Below are 19,236 nucleotides of genomic sequence, written 5' to 3' on the forward strand. Positions count from 1 at the left end.
TTAGGTTTATATTTTCCTCCATCTCTAACTTTTTTTTTCATCAAGATTCTTTCCCCTATTCTATTGTAAACACAGTACTACGTTCTGCATACGTGTGTGTGTGTGTGTGTGTGTGTGTGTGTGTGCATTTCAGTTGGTCCTGTTCTCATAGGCTTTCTTCCCTCGCCCTTGATTCCCTCTTCTCATTTGTTACTTCTTTTCATTTAGGATTTTATTCATTAGTTGCTCTCTTGTTTTTTTCTGGTTATATATTTCTGGACCCTTTTTTTAGCCAGTTATTTAAGTAGATTCTCCATTTCTTCTCCTTCTGCTAGTCTGTTCATTAGCTTTTTAAAAATTGTCACTTTTTAAAGCCCATTTCCAAAAAGAGTTTCATCAGCCATTCTCTACCTGATGGGCATTCCCTCAGTTTCCAGTTCTTGGCCACCATAGAAAGAGCTGTTAAAAATATTTTTGTTCATGTGGGTCCTTTTCCCATTATTATGATCTCTTTGGGGTACAACCCTAGAAGCGGTATTGCTGGGCCAAAGAGTATGCACATTTTTATAGCCCTTTGGGCATAGTTCAGGATATAGTTTTTAAAATTAAACATTTCACAGGAGCCACAGTGAGGTACTTAAATGAGTGAAGCTGTTGGCAGATTCTGAAGTGAATTATGGGTGGAATTATCCCAAAACTTGATGACAAAATACCAGTGCATAATTCATTGTGATGAACTTCTCTCTGATGCTTTCAAAGACATTTTTTCAACCTAAAGACAATCTTCACTTTCTTTTGTCTAAATTGTTCACATATTTGTAACTTTGAAATTACATTTCCTTATAAATATCATGTTTATATAGTATTCTTTGAAAACTAAGAGAAGCCAAAATAAGTTTGGAAAAAATTAATTATCTACTCATTCATCTGTGCCTAAATGAAAGATGACTGGGTTCTGACTTGTGGAGTCTTACTTCATGCTGATTCCTTAAGACTATAGAATTATAGAATGTTAGAGCTGGAAAGGACCTTAGAAACTATCTAATCAAACCCTCTCATTTTATACATGACTTCACTCCCACCCACAATGGTTACTTTTCCCAAATCATTCAACTAAATCAATATAAGAATTGGGACTAGAAAAACCCAGGTCACCAAATTCCCAGTTCAGTAATCTTTTTACTGTCCTTTTCTTCTCTCTAGAAATTTAAAAAATATTCCTACTAAATACAATCTATTTTTTCCTACTAGATACTGAACGACTCTATTCAGTGATATTCCAGGAAATCTGTGACTGCTTTGGAAAGAAATATACGTGGGATGTGAAAGCCATGGTTATGGGTAAAAAAGCATTGGATGCAGCACAAATTATTGTAGAAGTCTTGGATCTTCCATTAACCAAAGAGGAACTGTTGACAGAAAGCAAAAAGAAGCAAAAACAAATATTTCCAACAGCTGCACTTATGCCAGGTATTTTATCATATAAATAAATTCATGTAAAAAATGTTAACAATTCTGCCTTAATCTACAAAAGTATTCTTCAAAAAGCGGGATATATACTACCATTTGGTAATTATTTTCCTTTGCCTGAATGTTCTCCATATTTTCCTCCACCAAAATAAATAAGTAAAGCCTTTCTTTGTTAGAGTGTGGCTTGAGGAAGTTTTCACATTAACCTTTCTAGGAGCTACTCTTTTTGAATGTTTAAAGACTGGCAAATCTTTCATACTGGACAGCTAACCTTTGATGTTTTCTCATAGTGCAGCACTTAATAAGTGTTTTTTTAAATTGAAATCTACTTTTAGAATCATAGAATCATGGATTTGAAGCTGGAAGGGACATTTCATAGCCCAGATATTCCTCATTCCCCATTTTCACATAAGGAACCTGAAAACTGAAACATTTAAGTGTCTTGCCCAAAATCATACAGGGGGAAGTGGCAGAGGAAGAATTTGAAACAAGATGCCCTTACTCCAGATCCAGTATTGTTTTAAAATAATAGCAATTATTTTTGTGAATGTCTGTTGTTAAGTAAATACTATATATATATATAATATTATATATGTAATATATATTATATATTAAGTAAATATTATATAATTATATAATTAGATGGTATGTGTGTGTGTGTTATTACTGAAGAAGACCATGCCATCAGAGAAATAATAACGTGACTTGCCTTTAGACCTGAAAGAACATTGACACAATTTAGTTCCATTGCTTATACTTTCCCTATTTTTGGGTACTATTTTATAGTTAAGGAAATTGAAACCCAGAGAAGTTAAGTGACTTCTCCAAAGTTTACACTTTACAGTTCATCAGTTGTAGAGCAGGGACTAGGACCCAGATCTCCTGACTCTCAGTCCCGTTTCCTTTCCAAAGAGAGTTGTTTCTAAGCGTAAGTCAGTAAAGAAAGTCTTGCTTATTTCATATCTAAAGTAGTAGGTAGAATTCTGGAAGTGCAGAATTCATTTAAGAAAGTTGTTAAAGTTATTCAAATGAGCTTTTTGTAAGTTTTAAAAGGTATGTTTATTTTCTTGTTTGTATACTCCTTTCCTTTTTCTTACTAGTATTCAGTTTTCTTTTGAAAAGGAAAGATTACTTAGTTCTCATGGGACTTGTTAACTAGAGATCGATCAAAACTGGATTGCTACTGTTTCTTGCTAGAAGGGGGAAGGTCAGAAGTATTCCAGATTATATGGGACTAAAAGTGCTTTAAAATGGAGAACTATTTTCAGATTCTTCCTAGGTGATGGGGCAGAAACTCAATCTTTAAAGCTACTGTTAGGAGAAAAAAATCCTTGTGAGCAATTTAGATTTTAAACTACTTTTATATGAATCATATATTTGTAGGATATATAGTTAGTGTATACTTGCCACCAAACATTTATATGATTGTTTCCAGAAATCAGAAATTAGTTCTGCACATAGTACCACTGAAAACAATGGTTGTATTATCATTTAAGAAACTAACTTGGTGTTTAGTGTTGTGTCCCACATTTTGAGAATTCATGTAGAAAATCTCTGAAGTTCATTCCATTTCTAAATCTTATGATGTTATGATATAGGGAAGTCAGTTTATAGAAAATATCAGGACAATGGGAAAAACACAAGTAATTAATTTTTATGACCTACTTGTCTTGGTTTTAAAGACCGATTAAAAAATGAAAAACTTTTACCTAGTGTTAGAAATTGGGGGGGAGTGTTTTTCTTTAAAAGAAAATGTTTGCTTCATTTGTTTTTCATTCAGTCTACAATTGAACACTTTGTATATGCCAGGGATAGAAAGGTAAAAACAGTCACTGCCTTCAAGGAGCTTACATTCTAATAAGGGAGACAGAATGTAAATAAATACTTTGGTATGTATAAGATATATACAGAATAGATAGAAGTCAATCCAGAGGGGAAGGCATTAGCACCTAGGGAAACTGGGAAGGGCCTCTTTTATTTATTTTTAAATTTTTCTTTTTCTTTCTTTCTTTATTTAACTTTTAACATTTATTTTCACATAATTTTGGGTTCCAAATTTTCTCCCCTGTTGTCCCCTCCCAAATTTTCTCCCCTTTTGTCCCCCCCCCCCAAAACACCGAGCATTCTAATTGCCCCTATCACCAATCTGCTCTCTCTTCTATCATCCCTCTCTGCCCTTGTCTCCATCTTCTCTTTTGTCCTGTAGGGCCAGATAACTTTCTGTACCGCTTTACCTGTAGAAGGGCCTCTTTTAGAAGACAGAATTTGAATTGAATCTTGAAGGAAATCAGGGAAGCCAAGAGACTAAAGTAAGCATTGCAAGCAGAAAGGGCAGAAAAGAGAAGGGTTGAGGAAATGATGGGGTGTTTGGATGCATGTGCTTGGACCCCAATTCTAAAATCACATTTCTCTCTAAAAATCACATTTCTCCTCAGCCTCAAAACACTGTCCCTGGCAGTTTCTCCCCAGCACAAGGACACAGCTGCCCAGAAAAAACTGTTATCTCCCTTCCTGCTAAATAACCAGCTGCACCTATAGAATCCATTAGTTTGCACTAGCTATGTACTGACTGAATTGGCTGTGTACCAAGTCATAATGACCTTTACTACCCATTGACCAATCATATGCATCCTAGACTTAGACATACCTGGACATTGACTAGAGCAGCCCAGTATTCTTTAGTCAGTCTTGACCATTAGTTGACTTAGTAGCTTTTCAGGACTAAAACCACACCTCCAGGTAGCCCCCCTACCCTTGGTCTATTTCCTTATGAATTGTGGGTAAAATGCCTGCACAGTAGATAGTATAAAAGTACACGTTCCTTTAAGAATTAACCACTCCTTAACCACTCCCTAATCCTGCCCTGAATCACCTGGTCATCACACTTGGCACATGTTTTACTGTAGAATATACTATATAAACTTTACCTGTACCCCATTCAGATCACAGGTTCCCAAAGAACTCTTGCTTGCTGAAAAGCATAATAAATCTTTACCACCTTGACCTCAAGAATGCTTGAATCCTTGAATTCATTCCAGATGACCTGCCCCTGGTACTCCAGTCTGTGGGGATTTAAGAATTTCATCCATCTCTTCTCCCTCCACCCCCATTGCTTTTTTACTTTCCCAGGTGATAAAGTAGCAAAAAGGCAAGTTTTATAGAAGTGGGCAATCTATTATTCTTTAAAAAACATACACTTGGAGGCATACATACTGTTATGTCAGTATAAAGAAGATTTTTGTTTCATGTACTTATTAATTATAGTAATAACTATTGAACTTGTAAGGTTTACAAAATCATTTACTTACAACAGCCAGCCCGAAGTTAGGTATTACTTAATGTAACTTTACTAACCTAAGAGCTTGGAGTAATATTAATCAGTGATAACAGTAAACTAAATATGTGACATTTGGTTTTTTTTCTGAATTAAATATCTTTAGATTGTTTTTTTCTTTATGAAATATTTCTAAAGCAATGAGACTGATTTCACAAGCCATATTCTTATCTATTCCTGTCATGGTAGGGAGGCTGACAGGACAGTGGGAAGCATTAATTCTGTAGGGAATTTGTAAGTTAATAATACAGAAATTGTGAAATTCTCTAACTAGAATAGGTTAGCTACCGTATGAATAGAAGAAAAATAAAATGAACTTGGGGAAGGAAAATAATGCACCATCGTAGAGGCGTTGACTTTCAAGAAGAAAGTAAGAAATGTCAGAGTGATGCTGAAAGTTCTGTTTAATAAAAAAAGTTATATGCCACAAATAGGGTATGGGTTTTAAGAATTAAGACATTTTATAAATATGGAGAAACTAGTAATATTATTCTTGATAGGTAAATATACTGATAACCAACATGTTTATACATCAATAGGATACAAATTTAATCATCTTTTTAAAGTTTTGAATCTTCTTTCTAACAATAACTTACATCTAAATATCACTTTAGGATTTCCCAAATGCTTTCTTCACAAGAACCCTCTAAAATAGTGCTTCATATACTGTATTATACTCTATATACTATGCACTACACTAACCACATGAATTCCTATTTCACATATAGATTAATTGTGACTTATAGAAGTAAAGTGACTTGTCTTGGCTGATACAGTTATTAAACATCAAAGGTGTGGTATCTCTTGACACCATGTCCACCATTCCGCTACTTCTAACTAAATGAAACCTTGATTTTGAAGGTTATTTCATCCAAACCTGTTGTTTGTAGTGTGTATTCATTTTTTTTTAAAGAAGTTCAGGGCAAATCATTTTATAATTGTAAAGTATAGTTATCTTCTAAAAATGCAGCTGTTTTATGAGAATGTTGATTAATGATGTTAGCTTTTCTTTGATTAAAAGAGGGCAGTGAAGCCTTGAAGAGCCATAATATGGTCTTAACGTTAGAGTCAGTGTAGCAGATGTAAGCCATCTGGAAGCCAAGAGGTGCTTTGTTCATAAAAACGATGTGTTTATCCTCAGGATGCCTATTCATTAATAGTACATGAATCATAAAAGACAAGACATTAAGTTGTTCTCCAGCCCTAAAAAGAGAAATTCACCGTGTTTCTTTTTTCTCTTCAATTCCTGTACTTTTTCATCTCTTTGATCAGAGACATTATAATTAAAGTAAATGGGAAAGAGGATCAGGGAAGGAGATTAAAAGAGAAGTAGATTAAAAGAGAGTTGCTAATTTCCCTTTATGAAGTGCTCTGAATTATATATTGGGCCACTTTGTGACTTTACTGTCCAAGTTCCTTATACTTAAGTTGCAACTCTTATAGTTTGTTGTCTTTAGCATATTTTAGCATTATGGGAATATTGTATCTTTGTAAATGCTTTGTCAACAAGATAACTTTCAGCAGTTATCATCACTTGGTCAGAATTATGAACTCTTCATTTGTGGAATCATGTTAATGCAGAGGAATATGTAACAGAAATACTAGAAAAGTCAGAATGATCTTGGGACATTAGAATTTCTTTGGTTGTGTACCTAATAACTACCAGGTAGATAATGATGAAAGTAGACAAAATCTAAAGTTAAACGTATTGATAAACATATTCTGACCTGCTCAGTAACTTTGGTAATCTGGTACACAGAAAAATGGGAAATAACCTCAGCAGAAAAGTCCTGAATAGCTTAATATGTTTATGGCTATATTCTGTATTTACCATCAGTGATTTATGATCTGAGTTAAACAGTGACTCTTGGATCAGAGGAATTAAATATAATTATAGTTAAAAACTAAAGAAGAAATAGCCTAAGAAACAAAAGTGGAAAACTCTCAAGTTTCTGAGACACTCTTAATAACTCTTGATATGTATGTCTTTTATTTTGGACTGGTGATTTTATTGATATAAGCAACTCCTTCTTCTGAGTCACCTCTTTGCCAGAGAAACAACTTGCTCTGCGACTTAGTGTTTTAGAGAGTTGCTCAGAACTCTGAGAGGTTAAGTGACTTTCCTAGGTAGGGTCACACAGGCAGTAAGTTAAAAGGTGGGAGGTCAACTTTGAACACCTTGATGTTCATCCTCTCAGGAGCTCCTCCCCATTACATCTGGCCTGGATGAATTACTTCCTTGGGTCATGAAAGAACTGTGATTGCTAAGCTGAGGTCAGTGGTCTTTGAAAAATAATGGAAAACAGAAAAACTTCTATAAGATTAGAGAATGACAGTGCCCCCCTCACCCCCTTTTTCTTTGCTTTGATATATTTTTTCAGCTCACAGTATCTCTTTTGAAAAGTTTTTATTGGTGTGTTTTGTTTTTACATTATAGACCTTTAAAGATTATTCCTCATATTTCAAGATCTCTTGTAATAAAATAAAACAACTAAGTAAAACTAATCAAGTGATATCTCAAAGGGTATGCAACATTTCACACCTATAGCACTCCCCCTTCTCTATTTTTCTTTAGGGAAATATATTTTCTCTCTTTCCTGCCCCCCAGTCAATCAAGGGGGAAAAGCAACATATTTCTTGTAACAAATATGCATTGTCAAAACAAATTCCCTCAGTGGCTTTATAAAAAAAATATGTATATCTTATTTTGCACCCCTAATCCTTCACTTCCTGCTAATGGATGATATGTTTCATATTTTCAGAAGAGGGAAGAGAACAGAATCTTTTTTTTTTAATTTAATTTTTTAATTTAACTTTTAACATTCATTTTAACAAAATTTTGGGTTCCAAATTTTCTCCCCTTTTGTCCCCTCCCCTCCCAAAACACCGAGCATTCTAATTGCCCCTATCACCAATCTGCTCTCTCTTCTATCATCCCTCTCTGCCCTCATCTCCATCTTCTCTTTTGTCCTGTAGGGCCAAATAACTTTCTGTACCCCTTTACCTGTATTTCTTATCTCCTAGTGGCAAGAACAGTACTCGACATTTGTTCCTAAAACTTTGAGTTCCAACTTCTTTACCTCCCTCCTTCCCCACCCCTTCCCTTTGGAAGGCAGGCAATTCAATATAGGCCAAATCTGTGTAGTTTTGCAAATGACTTCCATAATAGTCGTGTTGTGTAAGACTAACTATATTTCCCTCCATCCTATCCTGTCCCCCATTACATCTATTCTCTCTTTTGATCCTGTCCCTCCCCACGAGTGTCGACCTCAAATTGCTCCGTCCTCCCCATGCCCTCCCTTCCATCATCCCCTCCACCCTTATTGTCCCCTTATCCCCCAGTTTCCTGTATTGTAAAATAGGTTTTCATACCAAAATGAGTGTGCATTTTATTCCTTCCTTTAGTGGAATGTGATGAGAGTAAACTTCATGTTTTTCTCTCACCTCCCCTCTTTATCCCTCCACTAAAAAGTCTTTTGCTTGCCTCTTTTATGAGAGATAATTTGCCCCATTCCATTTTCTCCCTTTCTCCTCCCAATATATTTCTCTCTCACTGCTTGATTTCATTTTTTTAAGACATGATTCCATCCTCTTCAATTCACTCTGTGCACTCTGTCTCTCTATGTGTGTGTGGGTGTGTGTAATCTCACCACCTACCCAGATACTGAAGTTTCAAGAGTTACAAATACTGTCTTTCCATGTAGGAATGTAAACAGTTCAACTTTAGTAAGTCCCTTATGACTTCTCTTTGCTGTTCACCTTTTCATGCTTCTCTTCATTCTTGTGTTTGAAAGTCAGATTTTCTTTTCAGCTCTGGTCTTTTCATCGAGAATGCTTGAAAATCCTCTATTTCATTGAAAGACCAATTTTTCCCCTGAAGAATTATACTCAGTTTTGCTGGGTAGGTGATTCTTGGTTTTAGTCCTAGTTCCTTTGGCTTCTGGAATATCCTGTTCCATGCCCTTTGATCCCTTAATGTAGAAGCTGCTAGATCTTGTGTTATCCTGATTGTATTTCCACAATACTTGAATTGTTTCTTTCTAGCTACTTGAAATATTTTCTCCTTGACCTGGGAACTCTGGAATTTGGCCACAATGTTCCTAGGAGTTTCTCTTTTTGGGTCTCTTTCAGGAGGTGATTGGTGGATTCTTTCTATATTTATTTTGCCCCCTGGTTCTAGAATCTCAGGGCAGTTTTCCTTGATAATTTCATGAAAGATGATGTCTAGGCTCTTTTTTTGATCAAGGCTTTCAGGTAGTCTCATAATTTTTAAATTGTCTCTCCTGCATCTCTTTTCCAGGTCAGTTGTTTTTCCAATGAAATATTTCACATTATCTTCCATTTTTTCATTCTTTTGGTTTTGTTTTGTGATTTCTTGGTTTCTCATAAAGTCATTAGCCTCCATCTGTTCCATTGTAATTTTTGAAGAACTATTTTCTTCAGTGAGCTTTTGAACCTCCTTTTCCATTTGGCTAATTCTGCTTTTGAAAGCATTCTTCTCCTCATTGGCTTTTTGAACCTCTTTTGCCAGTTGAGTTAGCCTATTTTTCAAGGTGTTATTTTCTTCAGCATTTTTTTGGGTCTCCTTTAGCAGGATGTGGACCTGCTTTGCATGCTTTCCTTTCATCTCTCTCATTTCTCTTCCCAGTTTTTCCTCCACCTCTCTAACTTGATTTTCAAAATCCTTTTTGAGGTCTTCCATGGCCTGAGCCCATTGGGTGGGCTGGGATACAGAAGCCTTGACTGCTGTGTCTTTCCCTGATGGTAAGCATTGTTCTTCCTCATCAGAAAGGAAGGGAGGAAATACCTTTTCACCAAGAAAGTAACCTTCTGTAGTCTTATTTCTTTTCCCTTTTCTGGGCATTTTCCCAGTCAGTGACTTGACTTCTGAGTGTCCTCTCCACACCCACTCCCAGCCAGTGCTTGGGGTCTGAGATTCAAATGCTGTTTCCCAGCCTCAGGGCTTCGGCGGGGGTGGGGCTGCTAGTCAGTGTGAGATAAAAGTTCAGCTGCTCAGGTGGGGGCAGGGCTGCCTCACGGGGCTCAGTTCCCTCAGGGGGTTTATGCAGAAACCTTCAACAATGGATCTGGGCTCCTGCCTGCTTGGGGAGCTCTGGTCTGCTCCCGCCTCCGCTGTTGCCCCCGGAGGGGGCCTGAGTTATGGGGGCACCCCACTCCCCTCTCGACCCGTCAAAGAGACCCTCTCACCGACCCCCGTCACCTGTGGGTGGAGGGACTTGTGTGGTTGCTGGAGATCCTGTCCCTGAAGCCTGCTTGGATCTGCTCCTTTCGCTGCCGTGGCCAACGCAGGGCTGGGCTCGGCTCCGTGTCCACAGCGCGATGGACCCTTTGTGAGACGTTTGCAGGGCTCTCTGGAACAGAAATCTCCTCCACTCCACTGTTCTGTGGCCTCTGCTGCTCCAGAATTCGCCAGGAGTTCTTTTTTTTTACAGATGTTCTATGGGCTGTGGGTTCGGAGCTATGTGTATGTGCGTCTTTCTACTCCGCCATCTTCAGGAGAACAGAATCTTAAAGCTATAGGTCAGTAAGGTGATTTCAATTCCTAGGAAAAGTCTAGAAAGAGTCATTAAGAATATTGTTGGTGAATGTTTAGACAAAGAAGCAGTTATTACAAAGAAACATAATAACTTCAAAATGATATCATGCCAGACTAACCTTATTTCCTTTTTTGACACGATTATTAAACTAGTAGATTAGGGGAATGTTATAGATGTAATTTATCTAGATCTTAACATATGATGATAATATATATGATGATAATATAATCTGATGGATTGATTGGATCCAAAGATTAGTTTTTAATGATTGAAAGTTACTGTTACAGGAAATCTCCAGTGGATTACCCCTAAGGGATCTGTGCTTGGCCTTGCACTTTTCAACATTTTTTATAATTGATTTGCCTAAAGGCATGATAACATGTTAATTTCATTTACAAGTGACATAAAACTAGGAGAGGTAGTTGACAGTTGGTGACAGCATCCCAGAGGATTTGGAAAAGCTAGAGTATTTGGTTAAATATTATAAGATGGAATTCAGTAGGGATAAGACTTATTTGGATACAATCACCTTCACAGGTATTGAATGGAGGAGGCATGGATAGATAGCAGCTGCTCTGAAAAGAAAAAATCTAGAGGTTTTGGTGGATTTAGAATTCCACTATTGAATCAGTACTATGGTGTGGCAGCAAGAAAAGTTAATTTAATCTTGGGTTACATTGAGAGGCATAGCTTCTAGGAATCTTAAGTGATAGTTTCACTTTATTCTGCCCTCACCATAATTCACCTGAAGTTTTGTATTCATTTGTGGGCATCATGGTTAAAGATGGACATTGATAAGCTAGAGAATGGCTGACGTAGGGCTGCTAGGATTGTGAAAGGCCTTGAGTGCCTGGTGTGTGGCGATCAGGTGCAGGAACTTGTGTTGTTTAGTGTAGAGAAGAGTAGACTCAAGGGGGTCATGTTAGCTCTCTTGCTGGGAATTCTTACTTACATCTTCTGGCACTCATTAAAACTTGGCTCCTTCCTGAAAACATTACTTACTTGGCCATCCTCTCTAGACTATAAATATACTTTTTTTCCTATACCCAACTCATCATGGTGGGAAAGTCTGAATGCTCCTTATTTACCATTGCAATTTCCATACTCCTTCCATCACCATAATTGAGCAACCTTTCCTCCATTGAGGTTGTTCATGCTATCTAAATTTATTAGTCAATCCATGTGTTATCAGGGTAGTGAATCTTAGCAAAAGTCATTATCTGTTCCCCAAAACATGATCTCACTTGATCCTTACGATAGCTGTGAGGTAGGTACTGGTAGACCTGTTTTACAGATGAGAATCAGAAAGGCCAATTGTCCATGGTCATGCATAATTCGTTAGTGCCAGATACAAGTTTTGAAACCAAGTGTCCTTTATTGGGAAAAGTATCATTGTGTGTTAAAATTATAAGAACTGGGTTCAGCCATTTACTACCCTGGTAAAGCAATTAAGGAAGGAAAGAAATATGCATCTATTAAGCATCTACTAAGTGCTTTACAAAATATTACATCATTTAATCTCCACAACAACCCTGCAGTATTGGTGCTATTATATCCTCATTTTACAGTTGAGGAAACTGAGGCAAACAGAGGTTTAAAAGTGACTTGCCCAGAGTTACATTTCTAGTAAGTGTCTGAGGACAGTTTGAATTCAAATCCTCTGACTTCCAGGCCCAGCACTCTATCAACGATGCTATCCACCTATCTTCACTTAACCCCTCTGGGTCTCAGTTTATTCATATATAAAAATGAGTAGGTTGGACTAAGTGGCCTCTAAGATTCCATCTGATTCTAAATCTCAAGGAATGGGGGATTTTTAGCTTGGGGACAATGTTTTGTGAGCATAGTAGTTATATAATGACCAACCACAATCCTGGGAGACTAATGATGAAAGAGGTGAAAGACTCAGAATTAAAAATATGTATTTTTTTTTAAACGTGGACACTATGAAACTTTGTTTTGCTTGACTATAAATGCTTGTAACAAAAATTTGATTTTTCTTTCATTCTCAGTTGGGAAGGAGAGTGTGGAAGGAAAAGAGGGTAGATTTTTGCTGACTAAAATAAGATAAAATTTAATTTTAAAATGTGATAGCTATTAAAAGTATTTGAAGGACTTTTAGAAGAATAAGTTTCAATTTGTTCTGATTGTCCCCAAGAGGCAAATTTTAGACAGTGGATAAAAGGTGCAGAGAGGCAAACTTTGGCTTAATATAAAGAAAAACTTAGCAAAAATTAAAGTTTTCATGGAGATGCTCGTACCTTATTTCTGGAGACCTTCAAGGGGAACCTCTTAGACTGTCAGAGTTTTGGCGAGGAGATACTTGCCCCTCCCAGTGCTTCAGTTTTGTCATCCAGTGAAAGACTAATTAAATTAAAATGCCTTTTTTTCTCCTTTTCATGTTGTCTCAGTAGCTAACTTTACCTGAAAACTTTTTTTTTAAATGCAGTAAAAGTTGCTCTGGCTAACTGACTTGGTTCCCAGTAACTCTTCATATGTAGATAGTTTCTCTAATGGTACAGCTGATACGTAGTAGAGTTTGCTATTATACAGGACAGGATAACCCCAGGGGACCTCTTTGAAGCACATTTTTTCTAAGTTGCCAGATCTCATTTCCCTGATAATTTTTCCCTGATACTGTTGTCTCCTGAAATATTTTTTTTTAGATTCTAGATTTGTCTTCTTTCTCTGTCCTAGATATTTTCTTCTCATCAGTTACTTTACAAATATATAGATATTATTTTCTATCTGCTTTGTAAATTTCATCCACCTGGAAAGGATCCATTCTCTTTCACTGTTTGATTTTAAGATAGCCTCACCACTTATACACAAATACATATTATTTGTATCCTATTCTAGGAACTGAGAGAGACACAAAAGAAATGGAAGATGTCACTTTACCAAAAGAATACAGTTAAGACTTGAAGGAAGACTACGAAGGCAGAGATGAGGAAGGAAAGAATCTCAGTCTTCTTCACATCCTGAGAGAAAAGATATAAACTTGACCCCTTGCTCTGTGAGCCTGCTATGTGCCAAGCACTGCTACTTGACAAGTTTATAGGCATTTGGAAATGTAGGAAATGGAATGTGAGCTAGTATAATTGGGGAAAGCCTCATGAAAAAAGTAGCACTTGAGTTGGACCTCAGAGGATGGTTAAGATTTAGAGAGCAAACTGAAGGCATTTTAGACAAGAGTAACCACATGAACAAATAGTTGGAGTTAATATGGAACATGAAATAATCAACACTAAGTACTTGTTGTTAAGTACCTACTATATGCCAGGCACTGTTCCGGGTGTTGGGAATGCAAAGAGAAATAATTACCCTGCTCTCAAATACCTTACCTTCTACTAGGAATACAAGTACATATATAAATATATAGAGAATAAAGAGAATAAAGGCAGTGTAGTGTTGGAGGGAAGAAAGTAACAGTTAAAAGGATCCAGAGATGCTTCATACAGAAGGTGGGCTTGATGAGAGAGGGAGATTCTCTGAAGCAGTGGTGGGGAGAGAGTGTTCCAGGCATGAAGGATACAGATATGGAACTTGGAGAGTCACACGTGAGGAATGGAGAAGACCAGTTGGGATGGACTATAGCTGCAGGAGGGCAAGTGACTTAAAAGATAGTTGGCATCAGATTTTGATATTTGAAAGCTAACCAGAAGAGTTTATATTCTATCCTAGAGGCAATAATGAGCCACTGAAGTTTATTGAGTAGAGGAGTAAAATGGTCAAATCCATTCTAAATGAAAGTCCCTTTGGTAGCTACGTGAAGAATGGATTGGAATTCAGGGAGATTTGAGCCCTGAAGAGCAATTAGGACATTTGAATAACCTAATAGATTATGACATCTTAGAATAAGTTGGTTGTGTTGCTAAGGAGCAGAGATCAGACGCGAGAGAGATTGAAGAAATAAAAATAACTAGATTTAGCTAGTGATAGGATATGTATGGAGAAAGAGGGAGAGGGAGGTGTTGATGCTGAAAAGGATACTGAGAAAGAGAGAGAGAACACAGTTTGGAGGAAGACTCAGAGGGAAAGGCTGTGATATGGATCATGAGCTAGCAAAAGAGACTAAAATAAGTCACATGGGTAGGAAGAGAAGCAAAAGGGAGAAGTCATGAAAACACAGGAGAGAGTTGATCAGTGGGATTAAATGCAGCAGTTAAGTTGAGAGGGATGAGTTGAGCACTGAGAAAAGAGCACCAGATTTTGTAGTTTGGAAACTGTTCTTAACTTTGGTCTCCCTGCTTCCAGTCTGTCCTCGCTCCACTCCATCCTTCACTTAACTATCTAAGTAATCTTCCTAAAGCACAGATGTGACTATGTCATCCACCTCCACCTACATTCAGTAAACTCCAATAGTTCACAGTTAACTCCAGGTTTACATTTAAAATCCTCTTTGGCTTTTAAAGCCCCTCATAACATGCCCCCTCCCCCTTTTTTTTAGTTTTCCTATACATTACTCCCCATGCACATACCCTGTAATCCAGATATACTAGTTTTGTTGAGAATTCATCTCTTAGATCTCTGCCTTTTTATTGGTTTCCCCCATTCCTGAAATGCTCTCTCTCTTCATCTCTGGCTTCCCTGTCTTCCTTCAGATCTCAGCTAAGATTTCCACTTTGTTCAAGAAGCCTTTCCCTATTACCCTTACTAGTTCCTTTCTTCTGTTATTAACTCCAACTTACCCTGTATGTTTCTTATTTGTACCTAGTTGTTTGAATATTGTCTCCCCCATTATACTGAGGATTTCTTCATTTTTTGCTTTGGTGGCAAGGGACTTTTTTTTTTTGCCTTCCTTTGTTTCCTCAGAACTTAGCCTAATGCCTGGCACATAGTAGGTCCTTGATAAAAGTTTTTTAACTTGGCTTAGAGAGAGCACTGTTAATTAAGTTAGGAGGTCAGAACCCAGATTTCAGAGGGTTGAGGATAAGTGAAGAATTATATTGGGTAGTAGAAGGCAACACCACTGGCTCTGTGGTGTGTCACCAGATTATAGAGAGCTTTGAATGCAAAGCTAAGGAGTTTAGGTCCCTCCCATAAATAGAACAGAATTATTTTATGTTTTTGAATATAAAGTGATTAAATATCAGTATTTTAGGAAGGTTACTATAGCAGGGAGTATATTGAGAAATCTAGAAGAGGGTGAAACTGGAGGCAGGAAAAGAGTAACAAAGGTTGTTGCAGTATTTCAGGTATGAGATGAAAAAGGCTTATTGTGAAAATGAAGGTAGGCATGAAGTGTGTTTAAAAGGAAAATTCAACATTCTTTGTTACTGATTGGCTTAGGAGACTAAGGAGAAAGAAGAGTAAAACATGACAGTTTTAATCTTAATTACTAAGAGAATAGAGTTCCCATTTTTTTATTGAGAAATTTTTCAGCCATAGCTAGAATCATTATTGTTTATTTGTATTTCTAGTGGTAGTGTTCTAGAAAGACTGAGCTGGAAAGAACTTGACACATCATCTAATTCACACACACCTCTCTTTTTAACCGATGAGGAAATTTAATTAGTTTATATTTTGAGCATATTACAATGGCAACTTACCTCAACATCCAAATAGAGATTTCTCTAAGTAGTTGGGGATAAAAGATTAGTTTTGATAGGGATAAAGATAGAGATTTCAGAGTCATCAGCATAAAAGTGATGGTTGAAGTTGTGAAAAAATAAAAAAATTAAGACAAATTTTCGAGGTTGTAAAAGCTAGGAACTACTAATAAAAGAACCCTGTTTTCACAGCCTCAAAGAGTAGACCATCTTTGGCAAAGATACAGTAAATTAAATTATAGTAATTTAAATCAACTCTCATCATCACTTTCAAATAAATTTTATAAAGAAATAGATAACCTGTTAGCTACTAGGAAATAACTCAAGACTTCCAACTCAGATTTCTAGCTGCCTCATGTCTCCCCTCTATCCCTTAAGAAAAAGTAATACAGGTTCTGTTTTTTTGCTTGTATTCAGAGATAATGATTTTAGCTAGCATGTATAAAATATATACTAACTAAAGGCATCAACCATATTTCTAAGATTTAACTATTTTTCAACTACTATGGTGATTTTGTACCATTCAGGTTTGGTTTTTTTTTTTTAATTTTGAGAGACAACATGACATAGTGACAAGAATGGAGTCAGGATGACCTGGGTTCATTTTTTTGGTCTGTTTTATATATTATCATTAATATAATCATGGACCAGTCACTTAACCTCTCAGGGACTTGGCCAACTCTGTGCATTTGTAGCAAGAATTTCTATACTAAAGAAATCATAGCTCTAATTTTGGACACCCCAAATCATGTCTGTTTGACCCATTTTCACTTGACAAATCTCTAAACGTTATTCAAGTCTAGGTTTCCACAAGTATGGGTAAAGAAATAATTCTCAGATCTTTTGCAAATACTTAAGGAAATAATGTATATTTGGATGTAGGAATAATCTTTATTTTACCCCACAGAAAATGTAGAAATACTTAGCAAGCTAATCTTCTGTTTACTGTTTTAAATACAGAGTCAAGGTAATCCTTTAACTTCATCATCAATATCACTTCAGCTGTGCAAACTTGAGTAAAGTCATCTAACTTTCCATGATTTAGGGATATAGTCTTATTTCCCATGGTGCAAGAACTTGGCTTTGCAAATGAGGAATCAGCTAATTTGATAGGATGAAGAACCTTTTTTCAGCAGAATGCCTATTATGCAAGATTTCCATTAATCAGTTGTTAATCCATCTGGATTGTGTTATGGTTGTATGATACCTATCTTACTAGGAATTCTTTCCAAATATAGCTGTACTATTTTAGAAAATGGTACAGTAGACCAAACTCAATGCAGTATCATTCTGTTCCATACTCAAGTGTATACGCCACTTGTAACCTAAGCCTGAGCTATCTCATTCATCCAACAATTGTTTAAGTAACTGCTATGTATAATGTATTTTGTCAGTCATGGGCACAAATGTAAATTAAAATAAAATGTAGTATCTTCCCTCAGGGAACTTAACAATTTTCCAGTATGGAACTTTCTTAGAGAAGAATGACTGTGACCCTAGAGCAGATAACTGAATTATTTCTTGATGTTTATTTTCCATGCTCAATGCCCTCCTCCCTCTTCCTTCCCCCCAAAAGTTGAGGACACAGATAGTCTTAGTAATGCTATATGAAAGAAGTAAAAAGGCATAAAACATGTGTAAGTATGCATGTATACTCTTATGTGCATATGTACACAGTACACATAGGCATGTGTATGTATATAAATGTATACTCAGCACATAGTGAGCATTCACAAGTTTTGGTAAATGAATTAATTATGGAAAGGTTAGCTTGGGTAAAAAGCAGGAGGACTGTCTGAGGAGGCAGTGGAATACTATATCATTCATATATGAGTATGTGCTCTGAAAGACTTGCTAAATATGCCTGAAGTTTATAAGAAATTTATCTTCATAGAGGTCACATTTCCTGCAGTGATTTGAATTTTTGCTCACTTATTCAGTGTTCAATCACAGAAGAAGCTTTACTGGCTAGATTGCAGTCTATTTATTTTTAATTAGTCTTATTGTGTTCATTTAACATCAGTTGAAGTTAAAGGACACACATAAGTGAGAGAGAAAATTGTTAGCCACTAACAATGATAATAAATTCAGCTTATTACATGTAAACTTTCCAGTTTGAAATACATATGTTAAAAAAACTATGTTGTATATTAATGCTGGATAGATTTAAGTAGTAAGCCAGTTCTTTCAATGTTGCCTTTCTCTTTAAAGCATTTATCCAATAATATTTTATATTCCTTTTTTGTTTTGTTGTTGTTTTGAGTTAATTTTTTTATTTGGTAAATATCATTTAGATAATTATGGTGATGTCCCTGCCTCCCCCGCAAAAGAAACAAAAGTTAGAAAGAAAGCTTTCTACTTTGAAAGCTTTTTTTTTTTGCATTTCCAGAGATACCTGAAACATCTGTGATTCTGAAGATTTTTGTCAAACTAAAGAAATCGTCTTTCCCACTACTGTGAAGTAGAAAGATGACCTAGATTATCTTTCAAATCCTTTTCAGCTCTAACTCATTCTAAGATATCAGTTCTATAATACGAGTAGTAGCTTACATGTATATTTGTAAAGTCCTTTACCTACACCGTTTCATTTGATCCGACAACCCTGTGAGATAAGTGCTATCATTATCTTCATTTACTAGATGAGGAAATGGAGATTCTAAAAAGTTAAGTTATTTGTCTGGAGCAGGAGTGGGAAACCTAGGGCCTCATGGTCTAGAGGCCACAGATTCCCCACCCTGAGCTAGAGAACCTATAACCTGTTCATGCACAACAAAGACACAGAAAATGTTATTATGAAGAAATGGATTAAAAGAAATTTTGTCATTTTTATATGTCCGCATGGTCCATGAAATAAACTCAGATTTATTTGTTGATGGAGAGATATAAAATAAACAGAAAAACAATCAATATACTATCAGCATTGTTCAGTAATGCTCAGCCCTTAGTCAGTACTTAAGCCCTCATTGAATATAGAACTGCCATTTTATAAAATGACTTAATTAAATAGTTCAGTTTAATCCCTGACACCATCCTCTTGGAAAAAGTCTCTTTCCTCTTTGTCCTTGTATTCCCTAGTTAAAATTTAAGTTCTTTGCAAATAGAGGTTGTTTGATTCATTATGTGTATATTCCAAGTGCTTAGCACAGATCCTGGTATGTAGTGGATACTTAATAAGGATTTGGTGATTGATATATTTGTTTGTTAAAAACAAATGAATTGACAGAATAAAAAGTGTTTTTCCAAGCATTGAGGATGTTTTGAAATAGTTCATCTTTGTGTTTCAGATTTCAGTATATCAAACAAAATGAGGTCCAAATTTAATTTGTTTTTCCTGTTAATCTTC

General features: G+C 36.2%; 1 protein-coding gene across 5 annotated transcripts in view; it reads left to right on the forward strand.

Annotated features, from left to right (window-relative positions):
* The window catches only part of PUDP (pseudouridine 5'-phosphatase), a 190,926-nt gene that overhangs the window by 78,603 nt on the left and 93,087 nt on the right, over window positions 1–19,236 (forward strand). For all 5 annotated transcript variants that reach the window (XR_011968111.1, XM_072614457.1, XM_072614456.1 and 2 more), the window contains exon 2: window positions 1,231–1,449. Coding sequence is in view for 4 of the 5 variants with exons in the window: in XM_072614457.1 (XP_072470558.1) it covers window positions 1,231–1,449 (219 nt within the window). In the remaining variant the exon portion in view is untranslated. The remainder of the gene's footprint in view (window positions 1–1,230; window positions 1,450–19,236) is intronic.

The sequence above is a fragment of the Notamacropus eugenii genome, chromosome 5, assembly GCF_028372415.1.
Source record: "Notamacropus eugenii isolate mMacEug1 chromosome 5, mMacEug1.pri_v2, whole genome shotgun sequence".
NCBI classification, from domain to species: Eukaryota; Metazoa; Chordata; class Mammalia; order Diprotodontia; family Macropodidae; genus Notamacropus; species Notamacropus eugenii.